The 15,054-nt window shown below is 43.6% G+C and overlaps 1 protein-coding gene across 1 annotated transcript in view; it reads right to left on the reverse strand.

Annotated features, from left to right (window-relative positions):
• Window positions 1–651: 651 nt before the first annotated feature.
• Window positions 652–15,054, reverse strand: part of LOC124008763 (leukotriene B4 receptor 1-like) — a 20,830-nt gene continuing 6,427 nt past the window's right edge. The window contains exons 2-7 of the mRNA XM_046320296.1: window positions 14,513–14,926; window positions 13,882–14,151; window positions 2,762–2,865; window positions 2,301–2,397; window positions 2,063–2,106; window positions 652–1,897 (exon numbers count right to left, since the gene is read on the reverse strand). Of these exons, the coding sequence (XP_046176252.1) occupies window positions 1,582–1,897; window positions 2,063–2,106; window positions 2,301–2,397; window positions 2,762–2,865; window positions 13,882–14,151; window positions 14,513–14,917 (1,236 nt within the window). The 5' untranslated portion in view covers window positions 14,918–14,926 and the 3' untranslated portion in view covers window positions 652–1,581. The remainder of the gene's footprint in view (window positions 1,898–2,062; window positions 2,107–2,300; window positions 2,398–2,761; window positions 2,866–13,881; window positions 14,152–14,512; window positions 14,927–15,054) is intronic.

Genomic DNA, 15,054 nt, shown 5'->3' on the forward strand with positions numbered 1-15,054 from the left:
GGTCCCGGTGTTTCATTATTCCCTAGAGACGGTCCCGGTGTTTCATTATTCCCTAGAGACGGTCCCGGTGTTTCATTATTCCCTAGAGACGGTCCCGGTGTTTCATTATTCCCTAGAGACGGTCCCGGTGTTTCATTATTCCCTAGAGACGGTCCCGGTGTTTCATTATTCCCTAGAGACGGTCCCGGTGTTTCATTATTCCCTAGAGACGGTCCCGGTGTTTCATTATTCCCTAGAGACGGTCCCGGTGTTTCATTATTCCCTAGAGACGGTCCCGGTGTTTCATTATTCCCTAGAGACGGTCCCGGTGTTTCATTATTCCCTAGAGACGGTCCCGGTGTTTCATTATTCCCTAGAGACGGTCCCGGTGTTTCATTATTCCCTAGAGACGGTCGCTGCGTTCCTGGTCCCCTTCAGCATCATGGCAATCTGCTCATTCCTTAGTATCTGGCCACACCTGCTGGCACCACCAGGAAGACCAACCACATCCTTGCCCTGATAGTGGTGACCTTTGCCCTATTTTGGGCTAAATACCACCTTGTCAATGTGTTGCACATGAGCAATGGTTACTATGCCATAATTACCCAGAGCTAATACCACACTGTATGAGCGTGAGACTGAAAAAAAATCACATTTATATAAAAATCAACTGTATTTTTTATTGTCATTATTCAAAGTGAAAATGAAATGTATGATTTCCTTGTTTCAAGCGGGGCCCAGTCTCTCCGGCACAGCTGCTGGAGGTTGACAGCCTCCAACATGGACACGCCCAGCAGGAGACCAGCATGATGGGAGCGGGAGAGAGAAAGAGGAGAAGGAAGGAGTTGAGGAGCTGGATGAAGAGGTAAAAGAGAGGAGAACGGCTCCAGGAGAAAGAGAGGGGGAGGAGAAAGAGGGAAAAGAATGGCCTGAAGGTAAAGAAATGACTGGACAGATTGTGAAGGACCTGCATGCTATTGCCAGCCAGTCATGACTCTTCTGTGAGTTGTTTTCTTCTCCCATTAAGAGTTTCCTAATCAATGGATGGCAGCCAAATCTAATCTGAGAAAATGGTGTTTTATTTTCTTGATCTGGCCCAACATGGCAACATGTCTTAATGCTTTTGAGAAAATATATGAAGCAAAAAGAAGTAGGGAAATATTACAGTGCTCTTTCTACTGTACTTACAGCAGTACACCACACACACACACACACACACACACACACACACACACACACACACACACACACACACACACACACACACACACACACACACACACACACACACACACACACACACACACACACACACACACACACACACACACACACACACACATATAGAAAGAGAGGCAGTCAGACAGACAAGACATCCCGGTAAGATCACTTATAAAATTCACCCCCTTCACCTGCTGAGCGCTTGAAGCACCACCTCTAAAAACAGAGATATGGTTCAGTCAGTAAGTCAGTCATGACCCATTAGGAAGCACTTACATCTACTGACCGCCGAGCGAACTGCAGGAAACCAGTCTTAGGCAGTGTTTTCCCATCAAAATAGGTTCTGCCACCATAGCGTCCAACTACCAGCCCAGATGGTCACTATTTGACATTTTTCACAGGTTTCACACAGATGGGGCTCACAACATTGGCACTGGTCGTGGATTCTAGCTCTCCTTCCTTTTCTTTCAGCCCCTCTGCATCCCTGTCTCTCTCTCGGCTGTTCTGGCTGTTCTGTCGGTTCTTCCTGGTCCCAGAGTCCAGCGCAGTGCCTTCGAAAAGACGGGCCATGAAGGCAAAGCCTTCCCGCCGGATATAGGACTTGCCGGCGAAGGTGTAGAGGACCGGGTTGGCACAGCTGCTGATGAATGCCAGGGCTGATGTGACCGCACGGCAGGACTGCCAGATAGGGTCCAGTCTGGAGGAAGAGTAGATATGAAAACAGCAAAAAAAAAATGGTTGTTCATTGTTTTTTATTAAAATGTAGTTAGGGATTTGATAACAATACACTACAAATGATACCTGTGATGAGGTGAGGATCTTACGAAACAGTCATTTAGGAAAGACTTTTCAGAAAGCCTACCTTGCTTTTATAGCTGAATCTTGAGGAGAAAGTGCTGAGGCAACCTGTAAGGACAGATTTCATCTATGAGAAGAGATTTCATCACAGCAGACAGCCCAGTTACAGCCCAGTTACAGCCCAGTTACAGCCCAGTTACAGCGGGACCTACTGTTACAGCCCCGTTTAGGAGTGTGAGGCCCTGGCTATAGCTCAGACATGCACACACACAAAACACCCCACACACGCACGCACACACTACCTGCACAATGTTGATGACATGGTAGGGCAGCCAGAAGATTCCAAAGGTGACCACGATGGTTAGGATGAGTTTCTCACTGTGGATCCTCCTCCTGAACCTGGTCAAATCAAATCACACTTTTTTTCATACAGAGTTTTAAGTGTTTTTTTCCCCCGAATTCCAATTGGTGGAAAATCAATCATGACAGACCTTAATGGTCCTTGATGCAAATGTACCGGATTTCAGGACTCTAGATCACACGGGGTGATGGGAATGGCCTTTAAAACGTTTGCTTTCTCAATCACTTGTTATAGATTTACCATGTGGCCAATTGACATGGCATTGCATGCTAGTGTTTGGCCCTTGGTCCTTTGGACCCAACTTCACTGGCTTGTAATAAGTGAGAAAATAAAAACAATACATCTAGACAAATATGAAATGAAGGCAGAAATAAAAATGAAGATAGTAAAACAGCAGTGGACCTGGTTTGTCTGATCCTCCGCAGGATGCAGATGTAGCTGCCTACAATCAAGCTGTAAGGAACTACAAATCCCAGCACCGTCTCCAACGTGTACTGGAGCACCACCTGCGCTGAGAGAATGGGACGTGTACTGTATCAGCATAGAGATCACCTTGATCGGTTAGCTTTAGTGACACTTTATACAGTCAGGTCCATGAGTATTTGGACAGTGACACAACTTGCATCATTTTGGCTCTGTACGCCACCACCATGGATTTGAAAGGAAACAATCGAGATGTGCGCTAAGTATAAGTGGGGCTCAAAAGTAATTGGGCAAACTAACAAAATCATAAATTAAATAGTGAGATTTAATTCGTGGTTGCAAATCCTTTGCTGTCAATGACTTCCTGAATTCTGGAACCCCTAGACATCACCAGGTGCTGTGTTTCTTTCCTGGTGATGCTCTGCCAAGACTTAGCTGCAGCTGTCTTCAGTTCCTGCTTGTTCTTGTGGCGTTTTGTCTACAGCAAGTGAAGTGCATGTTCAATTGAATTCAGGTCAGGTGATTGACTTGGCCATTGCAGAACATTGCACTTTTTTTTGCCTTGAAAAACTATTGAGTTGCCTTCGCAGTATTGCTTCGGGTCATTGTCCATCTGTACTGTGAAGCGCCGTCCAATGAGTTTTGAAGCATTTGGCTGAATCTGAACTCCGGTACAAGTTGATCTTTGTCTCATCTGTCCATAGGATGTTGTTCCAGAACTGTATAGGCTTTTTTAGTGTTTTTTGGGGCAAACTCTAATATGGTTTTCATGTATTTGAGGTTTACCAATGGTTTACATCTTGTGGTTAGCCCTCTGTGTTTACTCTGGTCAAGTCTTCTCTTCATCGTTGACATTGACACAGATACGCCTGCCTCCTGGAGGGTGTTAATGATCTGGCCAACTGTGGTGAAGGGGTTTTTCTTCACCAGGGAAAGAATTCTTCTGTCATCCACCATAGTTGTTTTATGTTTTATGTTCCACACCTAATGTTTCTGATATCTCTCTGATGTTTCAACCTAATGTTTCTGATATCTCTCTGATGTTTCAACCTAATGTTTCTGATATCTCTGATGTTTCAACCTAATGTTTCTGATATCTCTCTGATGTTTCAACCTAATGTTTCTGATATCTCTCTGATGTTTCAACCTAATGTTTCTGATATCTCTCTGATGTTCCACGCCTAATGTTTATGATATCTATCTGATGTTCCACACATAATGTTTCTGATATCTCTCTGATGTTTCAACCTAATGTTTCTGATATCTCTCTGATGTTTCAACCTAATGTTTCTGATATCTCTCTGATGTTTCAACCTAATGTTTCTGATATCTCTGATGTTTCAACCTAATGTTTCTGATATCTCTCTGATGTTTCAACCTAATGTTTCTGATATCTCTCTGATGTTTCAACCTAATGTTTCTGATATCTCTGATGTTTCAACCTAATGTTTCTGATATCTCTCTGATGTTTCAACCTAATGTTTCTGATATCTCTCTGATGTTTCAACCTAATGTTTCTGATATCGCTCTGATGTTTCAACCTAATGTTTCTGATATCTCTCTGATGTTTCAACCTAATGTTTCTGATATCTCTCTGATGTTTCAACCTAATGTTTCTGATATCTCTCTGATGTTTCAACCTAATGTTTCTGATATCTCTCTGATGTTTCAACCTAATGTTTCTGATATCTCTCTGATGTTTCAACCTAATGTTTCTGATATCTCTCTGATGTTTCAACCTAATGTTTCTGATATCTCTCTGATGTTTCAACCTAATGTTTCTGATATCTCTCTGATGTTCCACACCTAATGTTTCTGATATCTCTCTGATGTTTCAACCTAATGTTTCTGATATCTCTCTGATGTTCCACACATAATGTTTCTGATATATCTCTGATGTTTCAACCTAATGTTTCTGATATATCTCTGATGTTTCAACCTAATGTTTCTGATATCTCTCTGATGTTTCAACCTAATGTTTCTGATATCTCTCTGATGTTTCAACCTAATGTTTTTGATATCTCTCTGATGTTTCAACCTAATGTTTCTGATATCTCTGATGTTTCAACCTAATGTTTCTGATATCTCTCTGATGTTTCAACCTAATGTTTCTGATATCTCTCTGATGTTTCAACCTAATGTTTCTGATATCTCTCTGATGTTTCAACCTAATGTTTCTGATATCTCTCTGATGTTTCAACCTAATGTTTCTGATATCTCTCTGATGTTTCAACCTAATGTTTCTGATATCTCTGATGTTTCAACCTAATGTTTCTGATATCTCTCTGATGTTTCAACCTAATGTTTCTGATATCTCTCTGATGTTTCAACCTAATGTTTCTGATATCTCTCTGATGTTTCAACCTAATGTTTCTGATATCTCTCTGATGTTTCAACCTAATGTTTCTGATATCTCTCTGATGTTTCAACCTAATGTTTCTGATATCTCTCTGATGTTTCAACCTAATGTTTCTGATATCTCTCTGATGTTCCACGCCTAATGTTTCTGATATCTATCTGATGTTCCACACATAATGTTTCTGATATCTCTCTGATGTTTCAACCTAATGTTTCTGATATCTCTCTGATGTTTCAACCTAATGTTTCTGATATCTCTCTGATGTTTCAACCTAATGTTTCTGATATCTCTGATGTTTCAACCTAATGTTTCTGATATCTCTCTGATGTTTCAACCTAATGTTTCTGATATCTCTCTGATGTTTCAACCTAATGTTTCTGATATCTCTGATGTTTCAACCTAATGTTTCTGATATCTCTCTGATGTTTCAACCTAATGTTTCTGATATCTCTCTGATGTTTCAACCTAATGTTTCTGATATCTCTCTGATGTTTCAACCTAATGTTTCTGATATCTCTCTGATGTTTCAACCTAATGTTTCTGATATCTCTCTGATGTTTCAACCTAATGTTTCTGATATCTCTCTGATGTTTCAACCTAATGTTTCTGATATCTCTCTGATGTTTCAACCTAATGTTTCTGATATCTCTGATGTTTCAACCTAATGTTTCTGATATCTCTCTGATGTTTCAACCTAATGTTTCTAATATCTCTCTGATGTTTCAACCTAATGTTTCTGATATCTCTCTGATGTTTCAACCTAATGTTTCTGATATCTCTCTGATGTTTCAACCTAATGTTTCTGATATCTCTCTGATGTTTCAACCTAATGTTTCTGATATCTCTCTGATGTTTCAACCTAATGTTTCTGATATCTCTCTGAAGTTTCAACCTAATGTTTCTGATATCGCTCTGATGTTTCAACCTAATGTTTCTGATATCTCTCTGATGTTTCAACCTAATGTTTCTGATATCTCTCTGATGTTTCAACCTAATGTTTCTGATATCTCTCTGATGTTTCAACCTAATGTTTCTGATATCTCTCTGATGTTTCAACCTAATGTTTCCGATAGCTCTCTGATGTTCCACACCTAATGTTTCTGATATCTCTCTGATGTTTCAACCTAATGTTTCTGATATCTCTCTGATGTTTCAACCTAATGTTTCTGATATCTCTCTGATGTTTCAACCTAATGTTTCTGATATCTCTCTGATGTTTCAACCTAATGTTTCTGATATCTCTCTGATGTTTCAACCTAATTTTTCTGATATCTATCTGATGTTTCAACCTAATGTTTCTGATATCTCTCTGATGTTTCAACCTAATGTTTCTGATATATCTCTGATGTTTCAACCTAATGTTTCTGATATCTCTCTGATGTTTCAACCTAATGTTTCTGATATCTCTCTGATGTGACGACCCTCCCACTCTGTCTGCCGTATTCTGTCTTTGTTCTTGTTTTCTTATTAGGATGCCGGTGGGCGGAGTTGAGAGGGTCGTCAGCTACATGGGAGACACCTGGGCCAGGTGTCTCCCAGGATAAATAGACCTCTTCAACATTCATGGAGGAGACTCTCTCCATGCAGACACCTGTTGTAGATTGTGGTGTGGTTCTTGGTGGCCTTTTTGTTTGTTTGCTTTGGCACCTTTTCAACACCCTGCATTATCACATTCATGCATGCAAAACACTCACTTACACTACGGACTACTGATTACACACACCATTGGATATTTTCCTTAGTTGCTTTAGTTAATAAATATATCTTTTGTTACTCCTTATCTCCACGTTGTCTCCCTTTGTTACGGGCTTTGAGCCGGTTCGTGACAAGTGGGGGCTCATCCGGGATCTTTGAACTATTGGTTTGGGAGACCGTGGAGGTACGTGTTTGGTTTGAATAGTGTTTGAGTGTGATCGGCCCAGTATTGGTTGCCTTTGTTGTTTGGTTTGTGTGCTGCGTTGGAGAGAGTATAATGGTTAGTTTCCAGGCCCTGCCTAGCCTGAACTCTTGTTCTACTTTCTGTTGGGACGTCAGTCTGAAGTGAGTAATCTGCTGTGTACCTCGGTGGGAGATTTGGGTAGGGTAGTGGAACTTGCTACCCGGAGCTATAGCCTTTTTCCCCTGATAGGTTTAGCGACGTGTTTCATTTTTTGGAATATGTTGGGCATGGTTAATGTTTGTTATTTTTGTGTGGTGTCTGTGGACTGAGCAGTTGTCTCGGGGGCACATCCGTGGCTTGGTGGAATTTGCCAGCATGCTGGGGAGTTCTATTTCCTTGCCAGCGGGCTACAGTGCGTAAATTCCCACCGCAAATCTGCACGAAGACTAGGGTTGAGTTATTGTAGGTTTTGGGGAAGCTCCATATCTCATCTCTCTTCTGTGGTGCTCAGGGTGATTGTCAATTCTCGGGTTGTGTTCTGGTGTGCTCAGCAGAAGGGAAGAGCGAGAATTGTTTTTTGTGTGATTATGGCGTCTTATGTAGATAAGTTCATTCGCTCTCCATCAGAGGAATTGTTAGATTTAGGTACTAAAGAACAGCTGTTGAAGGTCGCGGAACACTACAAGGTTGAGATTAGTGATAAACGTCTAAAGAATTCTATTAGGTTGATATTGAAAGCCAATCTGATGGAGAGTGGTATTCTTGAAGTTACCACCGGGCCAGCCTCTGCTGAGGATTTGTTGTCTCCCCATAACGTTACAATGGCCATTCCATCGGTTAGTCCTAGTAGCCTTCTTTTTGAACAGCAGAAAGAACTGCTTTTGTTACAGCTAGAGCATGATCGTGAGAAGCTAGAGCATGATCGTGAGAAGCTAGAGCATGATCGTGTGAAATATGAAAAGGAATTGGCATTTAAACAAGATATGGAGCGTGCTAAAATCAAGTTGCAACAAGAACGTATAGAGTTGGTTAGGGAAGGAAAGATCTCAGGGGAGAGGTTGTTTTGGGAAGGTGACCCAGATTTACCTAGGGGTAGTTCCGCTTTTGGTCGTGCCCCAGAGACATTTGATATTGTTGGGAACTTGCGGTTATTGCCTCGGTTTAATGAAAGGGACCCCGAGACATTCTTTTCGTTGTTTGAGCGGGTTGCTGACGCTAGGAGTTGGCCTGATTCTGACCGCACTTTAATGTTGCAGTGTGTGCTGACTGGTAAAGCGCAGGAAGCATATTCAGCTCTTAGTGTACACGACAGTGCCAGTTATGATAAAGTTAAAACAGCTGTGTTACAGATTTATGAATTGGTCCCTGAGGCTTACCGCCAACGATTTAGAACTTTAAAAAGGGACGATAACCAGACTCATGTTGAGTTTGCGCGACAGTTATCTTTACAGTTTAATCGCTGGTGTTCTGCCTCTGCAGTTGTGACTTTCCAAGGGCTGTGTGATCTGATTATGTTAGAGCAATTTAAGGACACAATTCCTGATCGTATTGCCACTTATATTAATGAACAGAAAGTAAAGAATGTTGCTGAAGCTGCGGTTTTGGCGGACGAGTATGTGTTGACTCACAAAAGTGTCTTTGCAAAACCCCGTATTCGGAAAGAGTGGGGGTGTTCGGATAGATTTGGGCTTCGCTCACCGAGATACTTTGATTCTCGGGCAGAGTTCTATTCAACTAGGGTTGAACCTGACTCCCATGGTAAGGCTGACTTTGGGCAGGAGTGTCACTACTGTCAAGGTTCAGGTCATTGGAAAAACGAATGTCCACTTCTCAGGTCAAAGGGTGCTTACGCTAAATCTAAGCCTGCTGCGTTAGCTGCACCTGTTCCACATCAGTTCATTCTTGACTCATTTCCTCAGGCCCAGGAGAATGTGAAAGTCCATATTGATCCAGACTATTTACCTTTCATTACAGAAGGTTTTGTGTCTATGTTAGGAAGTAAAGACCTAGTGCCAGTGAAGATCCTGAGAGACACAGGTGCCTCTGAATCATTTGTGTTGGAGTCTGTGTTACCCTTTTCTGCTGAGACTGATTCGGGAATAGTGTTCTAATTAGGGGAATAGGTTTGAACACTCTGTCAGTTCCATTGCATAAACTGATGTTGGATTGTGGGCTGGTGAAGGGTGAAGTTGTTGTGGGGGTGCGTCCTTCATTGCCTATTGAGGGTATCGACGTTATCCTTGGGAATAACTTAGCAGGTGAGCGGGTATGGCCAGTTGTGTTTCCATCTCTAGTGGTTTCCACTAAGCCGTCATTTGTTGGGATTCCTGATGAGAGTGTACAGAGTTTCCCAGAGGTGTTCTCTGCGTGTGCAGTGACACGTTCTATGAGCCGTGGCGAACTAGTCACTGCGCCGACTAATGATAATAATACAAAGTATGTCACTGTTTTCCCTGTTATCCCGTTATCTGTAACCCGCTCAGATCTAATCAATGCTCAACGGGATGACCCCACGTTGGAAGAGTTGCGTGATCAAATTGTGCCTATAGAACAGTTGGGAGATGTCGCCCATGGCTATTTTCTCCAAGAGGATGTCCTGATGAGAAAGTGGGTGTCTCATGATAGTGTTTTTCTGGGGGAGGCAATTAGTCAGGTTGTTGTACCAGTTAAGCTTCGTGAGTTGGTGTTGGAAACTTCTCACAGTGACGTTGCTGGACATATGGGGGTGAGGAAAACCTACAATCGCATATTAAGACATTTCTTTTGGCCTAGATTAAAGAGGGATGTTTCTGATTTTATCAAAACTTGTCACACCTGTCAATTAACTGGTAAGCCTAATCAAGCTATTAAACCAGTACCATTGTTTCCTATTCCTGTACTCAGCCAACCTTTTGAGTATCTAATTATTGACTGTGTGGGTCCTCTGCCTCATTCTAAAAGGGTAGCAGTTACCTGTTCACTGTGATGTGTCAGACCACTAGGTTTCCTGCTGCCTATCCTCTCCGATCTATCACGACTAAATCGGTGTTAAAAGCTTTGACTCAGTTTCTCTCATTGTTTGGAATCCCTAAGGTCATTCAGAGTGATCAAGGATCTAATTTTACCTCTAATCTGTTTGGTCAGGTTCTTCAACAGCTTCATATTAAACACAATGTGTCTAGCGCCTATCACGCGCAAAGTCAAGGAGCACTGGAACGTTTCCATCAAACACTTAAGTCTTTGTTGAGAGCTTATTGTACTGAGATGGATAAGGATTGGGAGGAGGGGTTGCCTTGGTTACTGTTAGCCGCTAGGGAAGTTTCACAGGAGAGCACAGGTTTCAGTCCAAATGACCTTGTGTTTGGACATAGGGTGCGTGGACTTTTATCTGTTCTCCAGGATGACTGGAAGTCTCCCGAGCCTCCTCAGTCCCTGTGTTCGTATGTGTGTGATTTCCGGCGACGGCTGTATGCCGCTGGTGAAATGGCTAAAGAGAAGTTATCATCTTCACAGGATAGGATGAAGGGCATATTTGATCGCCGAACTGAGCCTCGTCACTTTAGTCCAGGTGACCAGGTTCTTGCTCTGCTGCCAATTGTTGGTTCTCCTTTTCAAGCCAAGTTTCAAGGTCCATATACAGTGGTGCGCCAGTACACTGAGCAAAATTATCTAGTTGCCACTCCAGAACGGAGGAAAGCACACCAGCTGTGCCATGTAAATCTGTTAAAACCCTATTATGCACGTTCCTCTGAGACTGAACAGTGGGATTCTACAGAGGACGGTAAACCTGTTCTTTTGGCTGATACCGTTGTTTCCTTGGGTTCTTGTCGTGCTAGATCTGTGCATGAGGAGGAAGATGTTCCTGGTCCTGACGATTGTATATTGCAGGGTAGATTGAAAAATTCAGAAACACTGGATATTTTAGACAGTCTTCTCACTCACCTACCTGTTGATGAGCGGAAAGAGATGGTTGGTCTGATTCAGAGATTTCCAGGTTTATTTTCTGATACACCTACACGTACAAACTTAATAGAACATGATATTGACATTGGAGGTGCTGACCCCATTCGTCAGCGGTTCTATAGAGTTTCTTCAGAGAAACTACGTTGTCTGGATGCTGAGGTCAAGTACATGCTGGAGAGTAAGATAGCAGAGCCTTCTTTCTCCAGTTGGGCTTCTCCCTGTATCTTGGTCAGTAAACCGGATGGAACAAACCGTTTTTGTACGGACTACCGTAAGGTAAACAGTGTCACAAAGCCAGATTCATTTCCTCTTCCTCGGATGGAGGACTGTGTTGATCAAGTCGGTGCAGCTAAGTTTGTGAGCAAATTTGACCTGTTAAAAGGCTATTGGCAGGTGCCACTGACGAGTAGGGCACGTGAAATCTCTGCCTTTATTACACCCTTTGGTCTGTACTCGTATTCAGTTATGAGTTTCGGTCTGCGCAATGCACCTGCCACTTTTCAGCGACTTATGAACAGGGTTGTCGCCGGTCTGACCGGGTGCGCTGTTTATTTGGACGATGTAGTGATCTATGCAGATACTTGGGAAGAACATCTGTCCCGTATTCAAGCCTTGTTTGAACGTCTGGCTGCAGGTCGCCTCACAATCAATCTGGCAAAATGTGAGTTTGCTCAGGCGACCGTTACATACCTTGGAAAAGTGGTTGGGCAGGGTGAAGTGCGTCCTGTTCGGGCTAAAGTGGTGGCTATTGATGCTTTTCCACCACCAACTACTAAAAAGGAACTGATGCGTTTCTTGGGCATGATTGGTTATTACCGTAGTTTTTGTAATAACTTCTCTACTGTGGTCGCTCCCTTGACAGATATGCTGAAAGCTAAGGCTGTTTACGTTTTGGTCTACTCGTTGTCAACACGCTTTTGAAGATTCAAAGAGGTTGCTTACCTCAACTCCAGTGCTGGCTGCTCCTCGCATGGATTTGTCATTTACCTTGCAGGTGGATGCTAGTCATGTGGGGGCAGGTGCAGTTTGCTGCAAGCAGATGTGTCTGGGATTGAGAAGCCTGTTAGTTTCTTTTCTAAAAAGTTTAACGATTATCAGTTGAACTATTCGGTTATTGAAAAGGAAGCGCTAGCACTCATTTGGGCGCTACAACACTTCGAAGTGTATGTCGGGTCGGGGTAGTACCTATTGTGGTCTACACCGACCATAACCCCCCTCACTTTTTGAGGTCCATGATGTGTCCAAACCAGAGGATAATGCGATGGTGTTTATTTTTACAATCATTCCATCTCGATGTGAGGCACATCCGGGGGACTGAAAACGTGATTGCTGATGCGCTCTCTCGTGCGCCCTGTTCCTAATGTTTACGTGACTAACCATTGTTTCGTATTGTCATGTTCTCTCTGTCCTGTCTGCTCCCTCCTGGTCTTGTTTTCTTTCCTCTTAAATGTTGCTTCCTGTGCGAAGGTTGCTGAGGTCTGGGGAGGAGGTTGGCTGGGGCAAATTGTAAGTGTGAACACGTAAACCCTCATCAATTTGGGGCGCAGAGGCCTGTGTCAATTTGGGGCGCAGAGGCCTGTGTCAATTTGGGACGCAGAGGCCTGTGTCAATTTGGGACGCAGAGGCCTGTGTCAATTTGGGACGCAGAGGCCTGTGTCAATTTGGGACGCAGAGGCCTGTGTCAATTTGGGACGCAGAGGCCTGTGTCAATTTGGGACGCAGAGGCCTGTGTCAATTTGGGACGCAGAGGCCTGTGTCAATTTGGGACGCGGGAGGCTGGTATGTTGTTCCGGGGTCCTTGTTGGTCCCCGGTTTTATGGGGGGGAATGTGACGACCCTCCCACTCTGTCTGCCGTATTCTGTCTTTGTTCTTGTTTTCTTATTAGGATGCCGGTGGGCGGAGTTGAGAGGGTCGTCAGCTACATGGGAAACACCTGGGCCAGGTGTCTCCCAGGATAAATAGACCTCTTCAACATTCATGGAGGAGACTCTCTCCATGCAGACACCTGTTGTAGATTGTGGTGTGGTTCTTGGTGGCCTTTTTGTTTGTTTGCTTTGGCACCTTTTCAACACCCTGCATTATCACATTCATGCATGCAAAACACTCACTTACACTACGGACTACTGATTACACACACCATTGGATATTTTCCTTAGTTGCTTTAGTTAATAAATATATCTTTTGTTACTCCTTATCTCCACGTTGTCTCCCTTTGTTACGGGCTTTGAGCCGGTTCGTGACACTGATGTTTCAACCTAATGATGGCTTGCTTCACTGGCAGTGACAGTTCTTTCGACTTACTATTGAGGGTTAACAGCAACAGATTCCAAACGCAAGTGCCGCACTTGAAATCAACTCTATGCCTTTCATATGCTTACTTGTAAATGAACTAATGAGGGAATGACACACAGCTGGCCATGGATAAGCTGAGCAGCGAATTGTCCAATTACTTTTGCTCTCTTAAAAAGGGTCAGACCACATGTAAGAAGTGTTGTAATTCCTACACCATTCACCCAATTTGGATGTAAATACCGTCACATTAAAGCTGAATGTCGGACCTTCCCTCTCCTATTCATTATTTAACTTCAACTCCAATATGCTGTGGTAGACAGCTAAAATAATAACAACTTGGTAAATGTCCAAATATTTATGGGCCTGACTGTATACAAAATCAATGTACTGTAAACTCCATACCTTGCAATGTTTTTATGGATGATCTGACTACAGATAAGAATGTGAATAAATAGGTAACTTCGGTGATAGAAAGCTCTCATGTTTTTTGTTCCCTCACCTGAAATACATTCACGGTTTGATTGGTTGCTCTTTCCCCCTCCCCTGTCAGTCACTCCAGGAGTGAAGATAATTAGCAAAGTAAGGAATGAATTCAGTTGGTAAATAAGGAAGTAAGTGTCACTCACTTGACTCTGCTGCTTGTGAAATGACTCACACACCATACGGCTCCTCCCGTTGGGGTACGTGGCCGTCAGTTTGTGCCTGAACAGCAACGCGGGGATGGATGAGACCAGCACCAGGATCCACAGTACCAGCACCCCCCGCAGTACTGCCTTCCGGCCAGCGAGGGCAGCAACACGCCGCGGCCACACCACGGCCACCAGCCTGTGCAGGCTCATCAGCATGATCAGTTGGATGGAGGCGTACATGTTGGCCAGGCACAGGTAGAAGAGTATCTGATCCAGACAAGAAAATAGTGGCTTTTTCTTGTCATTTCAAAAGGATAAGGATTCAATGACAATGTAATCACTGCATGTCAAGTGTCAATGGTGTTTTCAAACATCTGGGAAGAAAATGACATCATTGGAACATTTACATATTGGTTGCATTCCAGGCCGACAAAATTGCAGTCATTGCGTTGCATCAACCAATGGTTGCGTGCATGTCATCGACTGCGCAGTCGGGCATCAGATTGCTATATCATATGATGTGGTAAGCAGATATGTTAAACACCTATACAGGCATTGTGAGATCTGGCAGATGTCTACAGTGTAGTCAGCCTGGAATGCGGCAATCAACAAAAAGAAGAGCCTCCACCTTGCACATGATATCGCCAAAAATCCATGTCTTCTTCACAAGGTACACGATGAAGAACGGCGTGAGCGCCATGAGCGAGCCGTCGGCCACTGCCAGATTGAGGATGAGGAGGGTGGTGACAGAGCGACGGCGGGCGCGTGCCAGGATACTCCAGATGATGAAGAGATTGCCGGGGACGCCAAGGAGAAACACCAGACCCAGGATGAGTGCCCCTATGGTTGTGGAGGTGGTATTACCCACAATGCTTTGGTTCGCCACGAAAACAGACATGGTGGTGTTAAGGACGTGGTTGGAGGCTGAAAGGAACAGGGAGGGGGGCGTAGTGGAGGAGAACGGAGAAAGGGACAAGGGGGGTTTTGTGAGGGATGGAGGGATGATTTGGGGGATGGTTTGGTTGTGGGCCATGGCAATGATCTGCAAGGGACAGAAAGGTTAAAGGTTCAATGAAAACACTGAGGTAGAAGTGTCACTAACTTGTATCAGCAGCAATGTTGAATAGTTAGTGGTGGTATAGGATACAGACCTGGGTTCCAATACTTTAT

Source organism: Oncorhynchus gorbuscha, linkage group LG21 (genome assembly GCF_021184085.1).
Source record: "Oncorhynchus gorbuscha isolate QuinsamMale2020 ecotype Even-year linkage group LG21, OgorEven_v1.0, whole genome shotgun sequence".
NCBI classification, from domain to species: domain Eukaryota; kingdom Metazoa; phylum Chordata; class Actinopteri; order Salmoniformes; family Salmonidae; genus Oncorhynchus; species Oncorhynchus gorbuscha.